This window comes from Notolabrus celidotus, chromosome 5 (genome assembly GCF_009762535.1).
Source record: "Notolabrus celidotus isolate fNotCel1 chromosome 5, fNotCel1.pri, whole genome shotgun sequence".
Lineage (NCBI taxonomy): Eukaryota > Metazoa > Chordata > Actinopteri > Labriformes > Labridae > Notolabrus > Notolabrus celidotus.
This window is the reverse complement of record NC_048276.1, coordinates 10,598,284-10,620,319: the sequence shown is the minus strand read 5'-3', so window position 1 is coordinate 10,620,319 and position 22,036 is coordinate 10,598,284. Positions and strand designations below refer to the sequence as shown.

The window sequence follows — 22,036 nt, the reverse complement described above, 5'->3', positions numbered from 1 at the left end:
AATTGCTGTAAAGCACTTTGGGTTGCATTTGATTTGTATGAAAGGTGCTATATAAATAAAGCTTGATTGATTGATTGAATATGCTTAGTTAAAAATCTAAATTGTGACTCTTTTCTCGTAATTCTGACATTTTTAAAAATGTCCTCAATTTTTATTCTTTTAATGGCCCCAATCCTCTTTCTCTTGAACACAAATGCTGTTGTGTTGTATTACAAGAGAGGTCCTACATTGAGAATTTGACATAGAATTATTGGCTAATGTTTTAAAATGCAAGGCATGTACTCTGCATGGCACAAATACTTGGTATGGACCACCATGCATATACAGTTTTAGTATATAGTATTACAGAAATAATTGATAGACATTAAACACTGACATATTAAAGCAGGAAGATAATTGTATTTGTTTTGAGTTGGATAGTTCAATGTAGTGAGACACTTTGTATGCTTATAATATGATTTCTAGAATGTTTATTACATGAAATGTGTTCAAGTTAAAATTGTTTAAAAAAACAAAAACACCACTAAGAAATACCACAAAGCTGCTCTTAACTAGAGAACTCACTTGTGCAAATGTCCACTGCTGGGTATTGTATGAAATGTAGTTTCCTAACCAAACATAGGCCTGCTGTTTGTACAACAATGTGGTGAAACTTAGTGGGAAAGTGAAGCAATGACTGTTTTCTGTCCCCTGACTGAAATGTTGATATTTTAGAGCTCATTCTCTCCACCTCTCTTCAACACAGAAATAAAACATCCAAAGCAGATCACTGTACAGTAGGAGTTTAATATTCCATCTGTGTTACAAGGTCATTACAAAAATACATTGCAACATAACATAGAACATCAAATAGCATCCAAAATCTTCATATAAACTTTATAAAGAGGAATTATTAACAAGTATTTTTCGGTGACAAAAAGCAAGCTCGGGGTGACGTGAGGCATTCAGGGTACACATCAGGGCGTACTTTACATAAAATAGTAACATAAAGTGATGATCAGGTAAGGGCGTGAGGGTGTTATTACTGGCTGGGGTTACTGCAGCCTTGGACAACAGAAGAGCCCCGTACTTATCAAATTATGAACTGATAGTAAGCACAAATGTTGCTCATTGAGACAAAATCAAGGCCGACTTAGGAAAACCAGCTTATTCTTCCCTGAGTCGCATGTTAGAAATGATTCAAACTAGAGCAAATGTTGAAGGCATACACATCTCAATCTGATGTTGTGATGCTTGTATGATTTTAATAGTGCAGGAGAAGAAACTGTAGTACTTGCAAGTTGCAACTAATAATATTAATTAAAGGTGAAGTTTTAGTGTATTATTAAATAAAGGTAAATAGTAGGTTATATTTCAAAAATCTATCATAAATGAGGCAAGAGGACTTGTGCCAAAACAATTTCATAATCATGAAAATGGCAAAAAGGCAGAAACCAGAAAAACACTCATGTTTTAAGTAGTGTGGTTGATTTTTCCTAAAACTGTGTAGGACTCACTGTAAAAAAAAGAATCTGTACATTGTATTTAATCAGCATGACTTCTCTATGTTAGGTAATAAGATATCAGTTGAACTTGATTTTTTATCAGTACAACCATGACCAATCTGGAAAACTGAAAGTAAAGAAACAAAGCGCTATCGTTCTTGCAAAACTGTGATATCAATACAGTAGGCTTGAAAAGGTGCTCATTGGAGAAAGGCAAACAAGACCATGAAGAATAAAAATGTGTCCAAAGAGAAAATGTCATAAAAGTCACAAACACAGATGGGGAAGTTGTGTTGTTTCCCTTCTAAACAATAGATTCAGTCGAATCATGAGACATTTGAGAAGGCTAAACACACCTGTGTGTGAAGGTAAGCGTGCAGAAAAACATATCTTAACCTTTAGTGTGTTAAAGTGTCCTGTAAACTCAGAGTCTGTCACACAAACACTTCCCTGTGTGGGCCTTTCCCCTGAGGGGGATGCAGGGTGAGTGTAGGTCCGGGAAGAGGTACAGCTGTGTGAGTGTATGCGATGGCATCCAGCTGTGTGTCCGGTGTGGCAGGAGGGCTAAGGAACAGGTCGTAGTCGAAGCCCTTCAGAGGCTGCAAGGACAGAGTGAGGCCTCGCCGAGCTTTGGCTGCACGGTCTGGTCTCTCTCTCAACTCCAGAATCACCTGGACAGAGAGACAAGTGAATATCACACATTACATTTCTCCACTGATATGACTCATGTTTGAACTAAATAGATGCATCTCAACAGTTCTCTGTTACCTCCACAGGCTGGCGCTGCAGCAGGGTGAGGTCAAAGGTCGTTCCAATGAAGTAGGTTTGGCGTTTGAAGCGCTCGAAGGTCCTCAGGCGGCGGACAGGAGTTTTGCACAGAAGCTTGACAGACAAATAAGCAAATGTTGAGTCATAAAATAATACAGAATCAACAGTTAATAGATATTGATGCATGTAGTCAGATAATTACAACTTTAGAGTTGAATGTTGATGTTTGATATTATTACACTTTCAGTAATTACCTCGGTTATGAGCAAGGCAAATGGGGGGCTGAAGCTGAGGGGCATCTCATAGGGGAAACTCCTCACTTTTCTTAGCATGCTGCAGTGGTCTGATTCTGGAGACACGGGGAACTGAAGAAGAGTATGACATAAATAAGAAGGAATCATTTAGAGGGTTAGAATTTGCAGAGACAGACTGAAGACTTGTGTTGGAAAAAAATTAAGATTTAAATTCAAGAACACTCATAACTCTTGGAGTCTTTTACATCTACAAAATGGATCTTAAAATTGTACAACCTCACACAGAATGTGTCTTATTCCCTTTCATGGTTCTTTAGCAGCAAAATTCAAGCCCAGCTACATCACTAGAATAGTGAGTTACATCTGCTTATCACGCCTTCTGACGACAAGGTCTCACCTTCCCAGTTACCAATGAGAAGAGCAGAATTCCCAGCGACCACCAATCAGCTGCATGGTTATAAGGTCCACCACTCAGCACCTCTGGGGCTGCAGAGCAGACAGAGCATGCTCACAGCACTGGATGTACTATACTGTATATTTGTTTATTCATACAGTCACTGTCTGTTTCAATAATTATAACAGGAATGAACAAAATGCTGGATTGTCAATATGTTGGAGTAAATAGTGGACATGTATGATGTGTGGGGATATTTCTCACCCATATATTGAATGGTTCCACAGATGGTAAAAGCTCTTCCTCCTCTCTCCAGGCGACGGGACAAACCAAAGTCAGCCAAGCGGAGGTGTCCTGGAACAAACCATTTTCCTTTCCATCACTATGTGTAATTCTGGTTACTGTTGCAGTTTGGTTGATGTTAAATGTGTGAATATAATGTTATTGGAATGGACACAAAGGCTGTTTCTTGTCAATGCTAACAGATGATTGAATTAACTTGTATCTACAGCGTCTGTGCTCAGTCATTATGTTATCTGGAAGGTTCTCTGCATACCAGAGCTATGCTGCTCTCTGGTGGGGACTTGCATGTACTCACCATTATCTGTCAGGAGGATATTCTCCATCTACAAACAAAAAAGAGTCAAGAATTAAGAAAGATGAAAACTTTTCATTTTTCTTAGCACAAGCTCAGAACTTCGCTATCGCAAAAATAGGGAAGTCATACAAATGAGTCCTTCACCTACATGAAAATATTCCAATAGTATTTTACTTCATAATATATACATAACTAAAATAAAATGTTTTGTAAGATAATAAAAAATAGACGTAAAATAAATATGTGATGCACAAAGAATGATGATCTTGTTTATGCCACTCAGTTTCTTAGAAAAAACTTAAGAGATGTTAAAAAAAAAAAAGCCTTGATGGGAGAAAGAGGGTCATTTGTTGACACCAAATGAAGTTTGGTTAGATGTGTGTAAACTTCAGTGGAAGTGTACCAATTCTCATGTTTGGGGTGAATTTGGATCCTTTGCTACACCAAAGCAGAAAGCTCATTTTACTGAAGGGGATTCAAAAGTGTTGGAGGCTGTGTGGATTTCAGGAAGCACACCACTGGCATTTCTTCTGGGAATTCCCAGTGTTAAGACCCTTTTGGATAGAGTTTCATAGAATATTAAAAAGTATACTTAATTTTGACCTGCCCCAACAATTTACTACATTGTTCTTGGGAGGTGTAGATTTTCAGGCTCGGCCTATTGATAAATACCTGTTTGGTATTTTAAGTTGTGCTTGTAAAAAAGCCATTTCAAGGCGCTGGTTGCTTCCTGAACCTCCCACAATACAGGAGTGGATCGATATAGTAAATTATATTTATGTTATGGTAAGGATTACTTTCTGCTTGCGACTTCAGAAAATGTATTTATTAAATTCTGGACCAAGTGGACTAAATATGTAAAACCCTGCAGACAGATTTTGTGGATGACACCATCCTGTGATATTGTCTTTTCTTAACAAATAATATGTTTGTGTTTTTTTTTATCTCTCCCTGAAATGATTCTGACTCACTCAAATGTATACATATTGTCTCCCACGAGATGTTTTTAGTTCTAAAAATCTTTCAAAACTGAAGACTGCAAAGGAAATTAACACAATTATCTCTATTATATTTCAATACTCTGTATAACTAACTGCTGTCCAAATACAAAAATAAGGAATTTAAAAAAAAAAAAGCCCTTATGGTAAACTAAATGTTGACAGCAAGGATTTATTTATTTTCTTTTTGGTGTGTCTTTTATCTAACATTATGTTGCTAAAAAAACTATCACTTTTCTGACATTTCTTACGTGTCTGCAAACCACTTGACATGAAGGTCAGAGATCATGGACAGGGACACTTACAAAAAGAAACTTAAAACCCTCAAATACAAACAAATGTAAGGCCTTTGGGGTCTAAAATATGGAGTGGAGGTGTAAAGCTCCACAGCCACCCACTAATTCTACTACAAAGAGTAGACAAACTAAGGAAAAGGCCTAAACCAACTGTAATCTTAAAAAAACTCTCCTGACAGACCAATCCTCTTTTTAATTATCCTGTTGCCACTCTCCTTCCCTCCACAATACATCCACAATACATCCACACTCTCTCACAACACACTCTTCAACCAAAACCCAGAGGAAACAACTGAAGGTGTTGTCTTCTCTGTTGCACACCCCTAACTGAGGGAAAGGAGCTCCTTTTATTGAGCAGCCAAGCTGATGAGCTCAAGCTGGTTGCAATGTGGGCAGGTGCTCTCAATGATGGGCTCGGTTAGGACCCCTGGAGGTCACAGACTACCTCCATCTGTAACACATTTTTGGTCTCAAGTTTTGGGAACAAGGTTACTCTCTTACCTTCAAATCTCTGTGGATGATCCCAAAGTCGTGCAGAAAACCTAAAGAGAACCAGATCCAAGATACACACTTCAGCTCTAGAACTAAAATATTACACATACATCACTCTCACTGCCAGCTAGAATATAAAAAACATGACAATGCTTTGATAACGTTGGGGTTCCTCTGAGAGCTCATTACACTTAAATTAGACCTCCTTGGATAATTACTTGCAATTAATTACTGTTCACTAAATAAACTGTCCTGATAACGACTCTGAACTAGTTCTCATCAAGCGTTCTGATGAGGAGGTGGAAGTTTACAGCATGTAAGCAGCTTGACAAATTTCTGTTAATGTAATAATAGTTTTACTTTGCATACATACCAAGCGCACATCCTAACTCTGCAGCAAACACTCGCACTGTGTCCTCTGTGAACTGACCAATCATCTGCCAGTAGGTGTATAGGTCTCCTGTGCTGCAGTAGTCACACACTGCAGGGGGAGAAGAGACAGCACTAAGTCATGCCTCTGTCGTGTCAAGTGAGGTGTGGGGGGAAAGTGAAGGTCAGCAGGATCATGTGGGACACACACTGGTGGAAGAAATAAGGAAAGAGGAGTGTAACCTGGAAGGAAGGAGAGTGTTGAAAAATCTTACTCTACAAAAAAAAACATAGGTGGTGTTTTTAGTCTGTCTGCCAGGCAAACAGTCAGAAAGTGATAAAATGTGTTTAATGCAGAAGTGAAAAGGTGTTTGTGTTAGGAATAATCATCATTGTTGCTGCTATAAGCAACAAAAGAAGGAAGTAACACTCTGACGAGCTGACTGAGCTGCAATACAACAGAAAAACGTCAAGTGTAAAGTTATGACCCTCTGAAAACAACGTTTTTCAGCACATTAAGGCCCCAAAGAGCAACTGTCTTGATTTGCTCCTAATGTGCCTCATATCTACATTTATATCTTTGTGATTCAGTGATGATTCACTGCTAAAGCAAGCAATAATGTCTCTTTCGAATGTGACACGTGTGCTCTTGTTCTAAGCTGCAGCAGCGTTCAGCATCTGGTCCCCGGGCTAAACACGCTCTCCTTTCACAGGGGGTGGGGAGGCAAACAAACTGGGTCACACTTTCTGAGTCAGTGGTTGATTTGGAATAAAGGGTAACAGCTCTGGAGGAGAGGAAAAAAAGGGGCAATATGGATACAGGATGCGCAGGCAGTGGTAGATTGGGGTTGGTGCAGGGGTTCAGTCAGATTCATGGAATCTTCTTGTCTTTTGTGCATCTTGTTTATGGTGAAAGGTCAGGAATTGTGGGTACATTCTGGACAAGACTACTAGTGTTGAGGTGAGAAAAGGTGGAGTGAGGGTGAGGGGTTTCAGATAGGGGATCTGGGTTGGACTGGGTCACTGGTCTCTGGCTGACTCACTAATGTAGAGATGGCGCTGAGTCTGCCAGCAGTCCTGGAGGTCGTGGACAAATGGATGGCGAACCTGACGCTGTGGGCAAAGGTCCAAGATCAGCCTGAAAAATCTTAATTCTGGCAACTGACCAAAGAGAGGCCCATACTGTGTTTCTCCAACTAGTTCTTTAGACCCAAATTCACTCACAACCTCCACAACTTCTGCCCATGTTGGTCAAATAGAAAGCCTCGCAATTTCCATTTGGGAACAAAAAAGTATATTTAACTGCAAGCAGCTTTGATACACTCACTAAATCTGTCATGTATGGAAACCCATCATCTGCATAAAGAAGTCATTTTTCAAACATTTTCATCATTGACTATTTGATTTACATCTGATGTGTAAAAGGTGTAATACTGGCACTTGGATAAAAAAGAGAGGCGGATAGGTGAAATAAATATTACATTCTGACCTATGATAGGCTGAGAATAGCATGCTGAAAATGCATGAACAGTGGAAAAGAAAGATTTTGTACACTGATGTTGTAATTTTGTTGGTCCTGTAATTTACAATCTTCTGATACCAAATCATTTCTAAGGTAAATGTCTAAACATTTCCAAAAGTCCATGTCTTAATCTATAAACTAGACACTTTTTAAGACCATCTTATTACCAACCTGAACGATAACTTCTTCTTTGGACTGCTCCAATACCCCAAGTCTTAAAATCTCTGATTTAGGAATAACCTGTTCACAGAAAAAAAACTGAGGTTAAAACAAGGAATACTTGACTAAACCAAAAAGTATCAAACTGTCATTCTAGTTTCAAAACAGCTTAATTAAGTTGAAGGCTTCGATAATCATGGATTAAACAGATGAAGTTAATGTGACATTTAAAAAGTAATTTTTAGTCCATGACGGTGACAATATGCTCTTTTTTGGATGCTTTGCTAAGATAGAACACTGAATGCTTTTTCTTTAATAATCACAATAAACTAGATACTTAAATTAAAGTATACACCTCACCTGCATTGGCTTTTAACACCCACTGATCAAGACATCCCAACATTTTATTTTGCTTTTATTTATTGTGGCTTTTTGTGTTATCTATTGCATTTTTTATATCTATTCTTTTTAACTAATATTTGTTTTTATTGATTGTGTTTTCAAGCTTGAACAGCACTTTGGTCTACTGCGGTTGTTTTGAAATGTGCTATATAAATAAAGTTTGACTTGTCTTGACTTGATCTCATCTCCAGCAGCTTTTTCTTGAACTCAGTTTGCTTTTATCAAACTCATTCATTAACAAGCAGGTTGTTTTAAAGCAATGCCTGGGCATTACTTCAGTCATTAAAATATAAATACACAATCCACAGGTCGAGGACTCACTTTAACAGCATATGTTCTCTGTCTGGACTTGTCCTTTACTTTCAGTATGGGTCCAAATGAACCTTTGGCGATGTAACTCAGCACCTGTTGGAAACAATAATGGTGACTGAGATGGAGAGACATTCAGAGACAGAGATGAGTGCTATCAAGGGAGACACCAAACAGCATCTACATTTCATTCATTGATTGGGTCTAATTTGAAGTGGAGGTGTACCTGAAAGTGTTCGTGCCCAGGCACTGTTCTGTGGGGGAATTCAGGCAGAAACATGGAGATGAACCCCGGCAAGCTCCACTCTGCTCTCAGCTTGTCTGGGCCGACCCCCGCTAGCCTCAGTACGTGCTCTGGGATGTCAGGGGGCTTGCCTTGGAGCATTCGGCGCTGGCCCAGACGTAAGGCAGGTGGGGCCAGGCGGCAGATGCTTGCCGGGATGGACAGACCCATGCTGGAGAAGAATCCACGCCATCCAGACGAGAAATCTTCAACTGCCTCCCCACTTTCAGCCGGCCTCTGTAAGAATGTCCCAAGAAGCAGTACATGGGTAAGTAGAGGGTGCTGTAGAGAGACTACTCTGAGTCATTAGGGTCAATTAACATGTTTTAGTTGATGTTTAAAAATAACTTCCTGAGATTTTTTCAAATTAAGACCGAAGTGGTATCACAGCGTGAGTGTCTGCAGAACTTAATTGGGCATGTTCAAACTAATACATTGTTCAGAAATGTTAAAAAATAGACTTAGAAATGTCTGTGAACGTTCTCAGTCATCTAGGGCATTGTAATTCAAAGCTTGATCCGTAGGGCAACTGGACTGGACTGGACTCCTCATTACTACCAGTCCAGTTGCCCTACGGATCAAGACTTGAATAGACTTAGAAATGGCTTGTTCTACCAGAAAAACAGCCTGCATGTCATCTAAAAATACACACATTACGTATATTCCACAATGTGAAACCAAGATCTTTGCAGTCCTTTGCTGTGTTATTGAATGTTACAAGAAACAATCAGCACTTATCTTGCCGACCAAGGCAGACCCCTTTCATTTACCTTTAACGTGTTCATAGCCCAGAAACTCATGACCCAGTACTGCAGGTGTGAGCCAGACAGGACATGCCTGATCTCTGCTGTTTGTTTGTTTCAGCTCTGCAGCTCCATTTGAGACATAAACATGTTCTTTGTATGATACTATAACTATGTTATGTTATTATCATAGACTGTAGACTCAATTTCAGTCTGCTCAGTCTGTGCCCCAGCTACTTTATTCACTGACACGATTTGCTTCTCAGAAAGAGCTAATGAAGTAGACACTTCAAGAGGAGACATTAAAGTCTCTTCCTCTTACAAATGATTTTATGCTGTTTGATTCCTGATTTTATTTTCAAAATCAACTGTGTGACTTAATTCAGAGGTAAGACTTAAGCTATTAGTTCTAGAATAAAAAAGCCCCGCTCAATGGAGCCCAGCAGTGACCATCAGGTTGCCTTCACAAACCATTCGTACTCTCATATGTGATTTACTAAGAACAGAAATTAAACGCTTGATCAGCATCCTATCTGCAGTCACTGGGTCATACAGCCCCTCTCCCCCTGGGCTGCAGCAAAGCAGATCTGATGCTCTGTGGTGCAAGAGGTGTGTAATCAGCCATGCAGGAGGATATGATCATAAGAGACACTTGAAGAAGCAAAGCTATAGTTAGTCTCCAAACATAGCCACAATCAATTTAACATCTGCTCTGGATCTGGGAAGAGAATTGTACTTGAGTACTATAAGTACATTATTTCAGTATCTGTACTTTACTTGAGTACTATTTTTTGGGGGAACTTATTGATTTTACTCCACTACATTTATATCAATGCTCTAGTTACTCACTACGTTTGCTTTGAAGTCAGCTCATGAATTTCCTTCTCCTTTCTGAAATCTGATCCTTAAGACAGTAAAATGTGTTTGTGTAGTTCTGTTTGTCTCAGTGGTTTAGTCGTACCTGTATATCGTGCGTCTCCACGGTTGAACGTAGAGCAAACACAGAGCAAATTTCACTCAGATCAGGCAGTTCATGTAGAGGTGGTAATGATGGCTATAATTCTCCACCTGAGCAAACATGTCCATATCTTCAGCCTGTGTTTGAGGTTTTTGAAATGAAGAATGATACGTATCATTTGAAATGTTCACCCTGTTTCCCACTCTGCCCAAACATACAAACATTAACTGTCCAACCTGAGAAAGCGTGTTGAGCTATGTAACATTTGTTTCATTACAGATGAACATTTCAAACTAACTTGTCTGTGCTTGGAGTAACTTAGTTGCTGTTTTTATTCCATGGTATAGTTTTGAGAGATTTCAAGCAATGGTTTCTTAATAAACATAATGTAACCAAATTTACTTCTATGTAGTCTTGACTGCACTTTTGTATTTTGAAAATACAACATTTTGAGATTCTTCAAGAATACTAAAGTATTTTTAAAAGCAAGTACTTCAGTGCTTTAGCTCAAGTAATAATCTGACTGAGGAACATTCACTTGTATTGGAGTAATATTTGACCAGGAGTATCTATACTTTGACTTAAGTAATGAAGCTGTGTACTTTATCCACCACTGATTATTTTGCTCTCATTTTATTTTTCTGTCAATACCGGAAGCGTGTTGAGTTTTCCTTCAAAGTAAAAGCATGAAGTTTACATTTATTTTAGAGACAGCAGTTTAAGGGGTAATATCAGGGGTAAAGTTATTCAATTCGAATCAATTATAAACATTCAAAGCATAGGGCAGTTCAATGAGTGGTAAGGTGAGATGAGACGCAATCATCCATGGCTGCACTGTCGTTGTCTTGTATTTCGGGAATCCCCGTTATATCATTGCCATGGAACAAGGGAAGCACAGGGAATCCCTCAATGCACGACACACAACGGCAACCAGGTATTTGTGTGCACTCACCTTCCTGGTTTTACTGCCGTCGGCCCCCATCAGTGCGACGGGACATCAGTGCCACAACCACGGCGCGACATCTGCTCCTCATCCAGGCACCTCGCGGGAGCCCAGCCACGGATTCATGCAATGCACTCACACCGACGTCAGATTGAAGGAAGCGAGCCGGTACTCAGCAGCCAGACACGAATCTGCAGGTGATCTTGCAGAATGCGACAGATATGGCGACATAAAAACAAGTTAATCCCGAGTATGGCCAACGTCAGCGCAAATCCGCCCACAGCTTTGCCATCCACTAAGCCTGCAACCTTGTGGAGTTCAGCTCCCCCTGCTGCTTTCCGTACTCCAAACCACGTACATTAGTTGTACAAGTCAGTTCATGTCTGATGCATCATTTGCAAAGTAGGCCTCACGATATGGCCTGTGCTCTCCAAGGGCAGGACATCATACAGTTGCAGGTCCAGAGTCAGAACTGAACTGGGCAAAAAGGCTTTTACATTTTCTGCCCAGTTTACCTGGAATAATGTGCAGAAGGACTTGAAACTGACACATCTTGTAACTCTGGGGGAATTCAAGTCAATCATAAAAGACAGAAACAAGCTCAATTTGACCTTGTGATTGCACTGTGTAATCATGCAACCATGTGAAACTGTGACTGTATTTTCACATAGTATCATCTCCGACTGAAACATATTAATACATAAATATGAACACTATAAGGTTCACATCACTGCTATCCAAAGTAACACTAAGAACAATGCTCATTGTTACACGTTACATGTATTTCACCTTCTATTGACCAGGACAGTAAAAAGAACCTTCCAAACACTAACGCTGAAACACTTCTCCAAATAACTTCGCATTCAAATTAATGCAAAAGTCTCAACATAAACAAAGAAAATTGTTTTAAGACTTTCAAATGCAAAAATCTCCAAAAATCATCAGGCGGTGGCCAGAACAGGCAATGCTGACTTTCAGGCAGTGCATCAACCATCAACACACATACAGATTTCAATGTGAAAAGGTAAAAATTATTAACCATCATACCAGACATCCTGCACCAGAAACTCACCCAGCTCACAGTGCCGGCCTCCATCTGTCAGTGGATCACCAACTTCCTGACGGACAGGAGACAGCAGGTGAGGCTGGGGAGCATCAAATCCAGCACCCGGACCATCAGCACTGGCGCCCCACAGGGATGTGTTCTCTCCCCACTGCTCTTCTCCCTCTACACCAATGACTGCACCTCAGGGGACCCCTCGGTGAAACTCCTGAAGTTCGCAGACGACACCACCGTCATCGGTCTCATCCAGGACGGAGACGAGTCTGCTTACAGACAGGAGGTGGAAAAGCTGGCTCTCTGGTGTAGTCAGAACCATCTGGAGCTGAACCCGCTCAAGACGGTAGAGATGACAGTGGACTTCAGGAGAAGCCCCCCTCCACTCCCCCCCCTCACCATCCTGAACAGCACTGTGTCTACTGTGGACTCCTTCAGGTTCCTGGGATCCACTATTTCCCGCGACCTAAGGTGGACCTCCCACATATCAGAATTCCATATTTCTATTTTTTTGTATTATTTAACTTCTATTTTATAATGTTAAACTCCCTCTGCAACTCACCACTGCACTTTATCATATTATTTTAGCCTGTACATATTAGTCATGCCTATTTGTTGTTTCTTTGTATTTATAGCTAAGGTTATTGTTATTATATTTTTATTTTATTTTTATTGTAGTTCTTATTCTTATTCCTATTCTTATGCCTTGTACAAAGAGAGCACAGTTTACTGAAGTCAAATTCCTTGTGTGTTCAAGCATACTTGGCGAATAAAGCTGATTATGATTCTGATTCTAAAAGGAATTCTGTTCAGACTAAAATTGTGGGTGTGGCAGACTGTCAAGTTTGGAGTTTTTCTTTGCAATCTGCCAAAAACTTGGAACATTTGCACCACCTAAGCCAGTATGTACTCTCAGATCTTGCGTTCACATCATGTGGTGGCAAATATCAGGCGGCGGTGGCTCACGTAGGTGGCGGGTGCAGGTGTGAGAGGTTTTAAATCTCAATGAGTCTATTACCCGGTTAAATAAATAAATAAATAAAAGAAAGATGACCGTTTGCAGGGAACAAACACGCATCAATCAAAGCATCCTGTGGAGCATAGTAATAGATAAATCGACCAGTCCCCCACTCCATCCTGTCGCTCACTTTGTTCTAAAAATAAACCAGTGCATGCATAATTTCTGCTGCCTCCACTTGATGTTAAAACCAGACCCTGCAGGGCAGCATCAGAGGTAATACTGTAAAGAGGGCAGAGAGCCCAGCATGGGGATGATTTATGAGCTGTGAGGGATGGTTCAACAGGATGAGGTCATGAGAACTTTTTTTGCCCGATTTGAATGACAAAAAATAAAGCAACATTAATAATCAAGTATATAATCACACAAGCATTCTATGACTGTGCGAGACACACATATTATGTAAACTGCCAATACAAAGTTAAAACACAATCCAAACCATGACATAGCAGCACAGGGGCCTTTTATTTGGGACTAAGAACATAAAAAGCAAACAGTGCCATCCTTACATTTTTTTTTACTTTCACATAACATTCGGTTGACCGATGTTCAGTCATTTCTACAAAATAAACCAAACTGTTGAGCTTTAAATAAACAAGTAGAAAAGGGTTTGGTGAATCCAGGAGGGAGCGGTCAGGGTTAACAGGGGCATCAGCTGGACTGCATCAGGTTCAGTCATCCTCGTCAAAGTCCTTCCTGCCCTGGGGAGGTTTGGGTCCCCCTGCTGGTTTTGCCATGATGATCTGAAAGGAAAAAGAGGAGAGTCAGACTGATTTGTCTGGTTGGAAGTAATGAGCACCAGGATCCACGCGGCAGGCGGTCAGGCAGGGTGGTTGTAAGTTTTCACGCAAAATAAACATTCCAGTACTTAGCAGATATCAAGAGGGGAGAATGTAAACTGGCTTTAAGACAGAGCAATTAGGTAAACGTTTCATTAAGATTCAATTTAGCTTTTAATGTATGTACATGACCTGTTTCAGCCACCACTCTTGAATTTTTGTTATAAAAGGGAGGCAATGTAATCCCTTAAGAAACCAAGCTGGTTCATTTATGAAGATTAAATATTCAGGAGCTCATATGGCATGTGTGTGCCACAAGAAGGTAAAATGCAAAAACAAGAGTAAAGTGGTCCAGATGAAAAAAAGATATAAGCCTGGATCATTCCACTGCTGGGAATTATTACAGCACTCCAGAAACTCTCTGCATTTACCCATTAAGTCATTTTAAAATGAAAAAATGTATAATTACATTTACTGTAATCAACGCAGCTTTAGAGCCTCTCTGTGAAAAAACAATCAGGCGGCTAGCATAGCTGTGAAAGAAAATTTCTACTAGAAATGAACTGAATGTGATTTTTTCTGAAGGAGTATTAAAAAATAAAAATAGACTACTGATAAAGATGAAAATATTTAAGAATTTAAGTAAATCTTAAAATCCCTCCACAGCCCAAAATGTAGCCTTTAGAGGATTGTATTTAATCTCAATTTCATGTTCCTTTTATGTTTTAAGAACATTACATGCATTGTTACTGAAATCTGCTCTTGCCTTTGGATGTCCGCTGTAAAGAAGAGTTCATTAAACACATGCAGCATGCCATCAAACCAAACCTTGTGCATTTTTTGTGCAAGTTTAAAGTGATTTAGTCCACACTCGGTGACACACCTGGCAATATTAAAAACACACCTGCATCTGCTGTACTAAATGTCTCTGTAGTGAGTTCTGTATTACACCCAGTGTTAGTAGTGACAGGCAAAAAGAGAAAACGTTTCACTCCATGTTCAGTGTCCCGTGAGTGTCAGTTCATCAGGGTGAGTTTAAAACCACACGCTTCATTCCAGGACCTACTGACGGAGGGAGTGTGTGAGCGCCCTCTAGTGATGAGTATCAAATTTATCAGGCTCTTCCTCCCAATCGTCCTTGTCCCAGTGGCCTCTCTGCTTGGGAGCCCTGGGTCCCCCTGCGGCCTTGGCCATGATGATCTGCATCGCACACACGCATATATATACACTAACATTAACCACCCGGAAACTAGGTGTTCATGAAGGGCCTCCAAAAACACTTCACCTGCTGGATTAAAAGGTCAACATGGACTCCATAATAAATGAAGACCAAGTCAAAGTAATGGAATCGGTGTATTAACCTGATGAAGCAGAAAACGTTGGGGCCTGATCCGTTATTATGAAAAAATAATAAATCAACAAGATTCTTCAAAGTCATGATGACTCTGGTACGTGTTGCCTGTTTCTACTGCACACTACATATAAAAATGGGACTTCTGTTTGTAGCTTTTTGGACGGTTCAAGTCCTCACAGATAAATAAACCAGGTATAAATTGAAGTATTCAATATGACAACTGCAACAAAAAAAAAAGGTTATGTTTCTGTAAATGGGTAGTAACTATAGAATGATTACATTTATGAAGAATATAGGTCTATTTTCGTTTCTTAGTTTCAACCCATCACTTGAAAGGTGAAAAAAAATGCATTCAATCTCCCTGTCCCTTCAAAGTTACTACCCATAGACCTTTCTGGAGTCCCTGAGCTCCCTTGTATCATAGGTTCTTCTGAGTCGCTGCTGTACAGACATCCCAGACTCCAGCTGCTACAACTACTACTATCCCTCTCACCACTACCATCTCTTTCTTCAACTCCTCTATCCAACCTCAACTCGGTCTAACATGAGTCTGGTTCTGCTGGAGGTTTCTGCCTGTCAACGGAAGTCTGTCCTTGCCGCTGTAACTTTCTAAATGCTGCAAAGTGCTCTGCTCATGGTGGATTAAGATGAGATCAGACTGAGTCCTGTCTGTCAGATGGGACTGGGTCTTATCCTGTCTTGATTTGGGTCTTTGTAAATCATTTAACATAGAGTATTGTCTAGACCTGCTCTGTTTGTAAAGCGTGTTGGGATAACATTTGTTGTGATTTGGTGCTATATAAATAAAGATTGATTGATATAAATTGGTAGTAACTGTAGGTTATTCCACTGTGCCACGAATATCCATGTCGATTCTTTTCCTTCCACCTTCACTGCTGCCTTAATCATTTAAATGAAAACACTAAATGTGAATGAATCTGAGGCTGAAGAAGCCTCTAAAACATGAACTGTTAACTTTTGTTATAGCCATGTTAGGTAAACACTGCAGCGCCCTGTAGTTCTCAGGAAACAACCTGACCATTTCAAAGTTTGAAAGTTGATTTTGGGACTTATTCCTGTTTTATCCTGTAAGAACTTTGAGGTAATAGAAATACAATTCATCTCTTTCGTGGATGCTTTTGTGCCGTGGATATTTGTGTTTTTGTTTACACGCACCTGGTCCACCCTCAGCACTGTGATGGCAGCGTTTGTGGCCAGTTTGATGCCCCAGTGTTTGACCAGGTAAGGCTCCACAATCCCAACTTCAAGCATGTCCTTCACCGTGGGGCCGTCAGACTAAAGACAACATTGCACACATGTCACACATTGCTCTTCACACCTAAAAATGACTGACATTTCATTAAGGCTAACAGAAAGACAGAGGCAGCATGACTTTTCCCCCACTAGCAACACATTTGATTTGAAGATGCTACAACATGACATTTTGAAATAGTTAAAATCTTATCACATTTTCCCACAAATCCCCTGAACATAATGAAGTCATTTAGGTCTCTACACACCTCGATGTCGAAGCCCATGTTTTTGTTTCCCTCATGATGGGCGGAGTACATTTTAGAGATGAGCTCGCTCCCCTTCACTCCAGAGTTCTCAGCCAGCGCACGTGGAATAGCCTCGAACGCTTCTGCAAACTTCTTGATGGCGTACTGCTCCAGACCAGGGCAGGACTGCAGACGAAAAGGGACAAAAGAGGTCACATTATTGCATTTTTCTAAACTGCTGATACAGAATAATCAAAACGGGTTGGAGCCTTGTTTATTTCAGTATAGTTCAATCTTTATACCTCTCCATATGAGGTGATCTGCTTGGCCAGCTCGATCTCAGTGGCTCCTGCTCCAGGTACCAGGCGCTTGTCCTACAGAGGGTGAATGAGACAGACACTGTAGATAAGGTGCAGGGCAATACTTTTAAAATGGAAAGATTCATCTTCACACATAAAATAGGATTCTGAATGATCAACTTTACTCTTTTAGCATGATTCAGCATTTGAAAGAAAAACTCTCCTTTTCAAAGCAGCATCTTTTAATTTTCTGTCAGCTAAGGAAATTCAGATTCTTTCAATTTCTTTTTCTCATGGTTGCAAAGAAAAATCCAAGAGTGCTTCATTGTGTTGACTTACCCTGACCAGAACCTTGAAGGTGTTGACTCCATCATCCACAGCCCTCTCAATGTCGTCCATCAGGTTGTCTGTGGAGCCTCTGATCACCACTGTTGAGATGGCACCATCTTCTTTCTCTGTTTGTAGAAATCAACAACATGTTAAGTCTACAACTCAGAGATCAGGTTTTAAATCATACTTCACGGGTTTTTGAGCACAGTTTGATTTACCGTGTTTGAAGACGACCACCTGAGTGTCCCCGACCTCTGTCAGGTACACGTTGTCACAGTGACCCATCTCCTCTGGTGTTGGAGCCGTCTGAGAAGCAGAGGAGCGTCGTCTTAATGACATGAAGGAGTTTCACTGAGTGCTAATTACAGATCTGAAGTAAACAAAGTCAACACTCACCATCCTGGGCAGGGCAATGGCTCCCACGGTCTTGCATAACCTCCTGAGGTCCCACTTTGAGTTGAGTCTGATGGGAAAAAGCAGGATTTAGGTCAGTGTGTTACACAGTGATAAAAGGTCCACTATGATTGGACAATTTTTGTGATGAGGGATCATAAAAAACATACATTGGTGTAACAACGTGTGTGGTGACAGCTAACCTACATCAATAAGGACAGTATTGAATAAATCAAACGTAGAGATAAATATCAGATACTTCCTCTTTTTAAAGGAAAGACTTCAGATTTTAAAGATTTGTGTAGCAACAACATGGTTCTTAAGTTCATTTCAAATACTTAAATCTCCCACTTTAAAGTAAGTAAAACAGACATGAACTCCCTCCCTCTGACTCTGGACTTCCACCAGATCTGTGTCCAGTCTGTCTCTGATCCGCTGCGGTCCAGCTCCGTGCTCTCTCGTCCATCAACACCCATCTGATGCTTTTTCAAAACTGTGAACGGAGCAGGACTACCGGACAGCTGGAGTCACGTGACCATGGTTTCCCACTCTAATTACTGAATTAATGATTATCTTGAGTCCTCTCCTCAACCATGTTGTCTTTATTGGCCTCTAAAAACCTCTGACCTGTTGACTCCAGGCCTGGCTTTGCTTATCATGACGTTTGTTGTTGTAGTTAAGTGAAATATGATTAATCGATGACACAGAGCGTTTTATTCTGAAAATTAAATGGGTGTTTTATTTTGTTTTGGTGCCTGACTTCCTGTCCCGCTCAATCTGCTCTGTTCAAATTGATGCATCGTGCTTCAGCATCCGGCAAAAATTAAGAAGTCTTGTGTATCTGATCTGGAGGGCTCAGGCGTGCCGGATCACAGACACAGCCGGAACACAACGAAGCTGATCCAGTGGAAGTTAACACATTGACTAGAATAGAAACCTATTAGATCCAGTGTAGTGACGGACCGGAGATGGATCTGGTGGAATTTGTCTGTTAATGCTAATTTCAGATAGACACGGCCAATTGCCATGCTAGCCTCAAGGCTCACAGTGTGAGGCTTTGATTGAGTGCTTCTTTGTGGAGAACATTTTATTGACAGGCTTAATGTTGGAGATATTCTGTCCTTTTGGCTCTGATCACTTCATAATCATCTACTTAGGTTACCAGTTGTGATCTCCGTCTTACCTGACCACCATGAGCTGGTACTTGTTGGCATAGTGCAGCGCCATGTCAGCAACTTTCCCCCCAGTGACCACCACGTTGGCACCAGCCTCCTTGATAGCCTTGACCTGATTCTCCATCATGTCCTCCTCTCCCTTACTGAAGTTCATGAGCTCCTGTGCATTGTTTATCAGCACTGTGCCCTATGAGACAGATTAGAGTGTCGTTAGGATCCCATCAACACGCTATCAAAAAACCAAGAGGATCAACAAAAGATTAGGTCCGACTCTTTGACCATTAGGAAGACTGTCATTACCTTGGTTTCTGTCACCATGCAGTCAAAGGGGCAGGAATAGATGGCAATCTTGGCATCTTTCACTGATGTGATGTCTCCCTCTGCTTCCTTTTTAAACACCATGCCGTGAAGCATGGAGGACGCTGTCACCCCACAACCCTAAAGAACACCACAGACATTAACTTAAGATTTAAACAACTCACACACACTCACAAAACACACCATGGATTTATGGATTTTGCTGCTTACGAGAATCTTGCACACTCGGACGCTGTCAACATTGAAATTGCCGGACTCTGGGAAGATGGACACTGCAACACGAAGCAGTTACATTGAGATGGTCAGAGAAATTCAACAGGAATATTTTAATCAAGAATCATCTTAGTTTGGTTTTGATAATAATAATGTTGACTCACCACAGGCCTCTGCTATGAGTTTTGCAAGGAAGTCTTCATTTCCGTACTGTTTGCTCATGACTGCTGTACGGATGAGAGACGTTGCCTCTTTGATATCGTGGAGGTCCTTAGCTGAGGAACATACACAGTCTGGCAGGATCTCCAGAGTCTTTTGACACGCCTTCTCATAGCCTTCAATCACCTGTATCAAACAGGAAACATGTCACTGAGCAGATGCTGCAATTCATTTCTTTAGGATGCAGAAATGTAATTTTATTATTCATCATTAATTCATTTGATAAATATTTGTTGGATTAACACTTCAAAAGGCAGCTCTTAATTCTTTAATGTATCAACTTTTACTAACTTGTTTTCACCAAGAAGTCTTTAGATTACTTTAGATTGCAATGTGCGCAGAAGACGAAGGGACACAAGAATGAAAAATGACAGTGGTGAGTTACTACATTATATACCTCTGACACTGACAGGCCCATCCTTAGTAGCTCCTCAGCCAGCTCCAGCAGAGCTCCAGCAAACACCAGGACAAAGTTTGTACCATCTCCAACCTCCTGCTCTTGCATGTGTGATGCCATTACGACCATTTTGGCTGCTGGGTGCTGCACCTGTAGAGAAGAAAACAAACAACAAAAGGTAACAGTTAAATTTCCCTTGATAAAAATATATCACTTTATGCATTATGTTTCACAGGAGTGAAGAGTTTCCTCACCTCAAGTTCTCTGAGGATAGTTGCAGCATCGTTGGTGACAAACAGCTTCTCCAAGTGGTTGATGACCATTTTGTTCATACCTGTAATAATGTCATTTATTAGACATCACTTCATTAGATATGTCTTAATGAATGAAAGTATCAAACAAACATGTAATAAAATAGATTTTACTATAGAAGGGGAGTGCTTACCGTTTGGCCCATAGGCAGTGCGAGTGGTCTGAGAGAGCTCCTTGCATGCTCTGATGTTACGGAAGACAGCCTCTTCAAGGCCTGAATAGTGCTGCATTGAAGAAAATTAAATATTAGGAGAATAATATATTAATGCCTGAGGCTCATCACAAAAGATGCAATATGATACTAAAAGCTTTGTGCCAAACAGCATATGAGAAAGAAACTGAATCATACATTTTTTATGGATTGGGAGACTTGTTATCCTGGCGATATGGACCTTCATCAATGTTTGGACAATAAGCTAGTTACCACAAGGGTTGCAAAATTCCAGGTATTTTCAAAGTTGGAAACTTGGGAATTTAAATATAGTTGTGGGAAAATATATTTTAGCCCAATCCTGACTAAAGCAACCTGATTTCATACAGGTACAGTTGAATATCTATGCAGAGCCATCCTCAACAAGGCTGGACAATGACACTGAAGAGGAAGAGTCAGAGTTGGATGTTGAAGAAGTGAACATGGAGGATGTTGATGAGACCCAGGAAGAACCCATTGCCCCAATGGGTTTAGCAAAAATAAGGAGGCTAGGCTTGAGAAGCTTGAGGGGGAAGATGCTTTCTTATTTAACATGTTGAATGGGACTTTGTTGGGATTGCATTTTTGTTAATTATTGAATGGGTTGGGTTGGGGGGGATGAGGAATATTTAACTCAACATTCATGTTTTAGAATTGATTGTTCAATAAAATATTTAACACTTGATAAAGTTCCACTTACAAATATATCTGTTTTAATTATTTTATTTTGGATGGATGTCTGCTTATAGCAAAATAAATAGTTATGCTTGGATATACCTTTCCATTAAATTAACCTCAATTCCCATCATTCCCATGGAAAGTTTCCAATTTGGAATGTTTAAAAAATTCCCCAGCTTAACAACACTAGTTACCAGCATGAGTTGATGTATCTTGTCATGCTAGCCAACCCCAAAAAAGGAAGCATCAACATCTGACCAGGCTCAGCCGAGGTGACAGTCAAAGCTCTGACAGTTAGCTTAATGCTTCCTGGGTGTGACTGCTGATTTTCACTGAATCATCCCAGCAGCTAAAATACTGCAGATAGAAACAGCGTGTTCAAGTATGTTAGGAAGATGGGGAAAAGCTGCAGAAACACGCCCTTTGTCCATCATAGCAGCCCGGCTCCCGCAGCTCTTAGCGGCCTGCCTACTTTCTAGAACTCTCCCACATGACTCTGTATAAGCGTGCTAACACGAGCTAGCATACAAGACAACAAGCATCGACTTTAAGCTTCCAGAATATTCACACTGAGGGATTTAAGCTCACCTTGGCACCATCTTTCAGCATTTGGGCAAAGCCCGGAGCTTTGGGGACATGAAGAGCCATTTTCCAATGTTTAACAGCCCCGGTATCTTGGAGAAGCTAGCCGCGGCGTGGATTCAGCTCTTGGTACAAAGCCGGAGAGAAAGAGGAGGAGCAATTTCAGCGAGGCGTGGGGCTGCGACGGATACCAGGAAGGGACAAACTGAGCGAGTTTGACAAAGATTGTTGAAGCGACAAAATCAACCCAG

The 22,036-nt window shown here is 40.6% G+C and overlaps 2 protein-coding genes across 5 annotated transcripts; both read right to left on the bottom strand.

Annotated features, from left to right (window-relative positions):
- Positions 1-766: 766 nt before the first annotated feature.
- On the bottom strand, positions 767-11,410 carry rskrb (ribosomal protein S6 kinase related b). The gene is made up of 13 exons (XM_034683815.1): positions 10,982-11,410; positions 8,272-8,565; positions 8,058-8,141; positions 7,347-7,415; positions 6,697-6,766; positions 5,658-5,765; positions 5,294-5,334; positions 3,499-3,526; positions 3,165-3,254; positions 2,904-2,992; positions 2,507-2,617; positions 2,253-2,366; positions 767-2,155 (listed from the first exon to the last, which is right to left on the bottom strand). Exons 1-13 carry the CDS (start codon positions 11,009-11,011, stop codon positions 1,919-1,921), a joined length of 1,365 nt encoding a protein of 454 aa, XP_034539706.1. The 5' UTR covers positions 11,012-11,410; the 3' UTR covers positions 767-1,918.
- A 2,078-nt stretch (positions 11,411-13,488) lies between these two features.
- cct8 (chaperonin containing TCP1, subunit 8 (theta)) lies at positions 13,489-21,987 on the bottom strand. 4 transcript variants are annotated; one of them, XM_034683542.1, is made up of 16 exons: positions 21,792-21,930; positions 20,469-20,559; positions 20,278-20,357; positions 20,024-20,173; positions 19,572-19,752; positions 19,405-19,466; positions 19,177-19,314; positions 18,885-19,063; positions 17,705-17,771; positions 17,527-17,614; positions 17,318-17,433; positions 16,982-17,053; positions 16,701-16,865; positions 16,357-16,476; positions 14,889-15,026; positions 13,489-13,790 (listed from the first exon to the last, which is right to left on the bottom strand). In XM_034683542.1, the coding sequence occupies exons 1-15, from the start codon at positions 21,849-21,851 to the stop codon at positions 14,919-14,921; spliced, it is 1,677 nt and encodes a 558-aa protein (XP_034539433.1). In that variant the 5' UTR covers positions 21,852-21,930; the 3' UTR covers positions 13,489-13,790; positions 14,889-14,918. The 4 variants fall into 4 exon arrangements, with proteins under 4 accessions (XP_034539433.1, XP_034539431.1, XP_034539432.1 ...); XM_034683540.1 differs by having other exon boundaries at positions 14,893-15,026; XM_034683541.1 differs by having other exon boundaries at positions 14,897-15,026.
- Between the last annotated feature and the right edge of the window lie 49 nt (positions 21,988-22,036).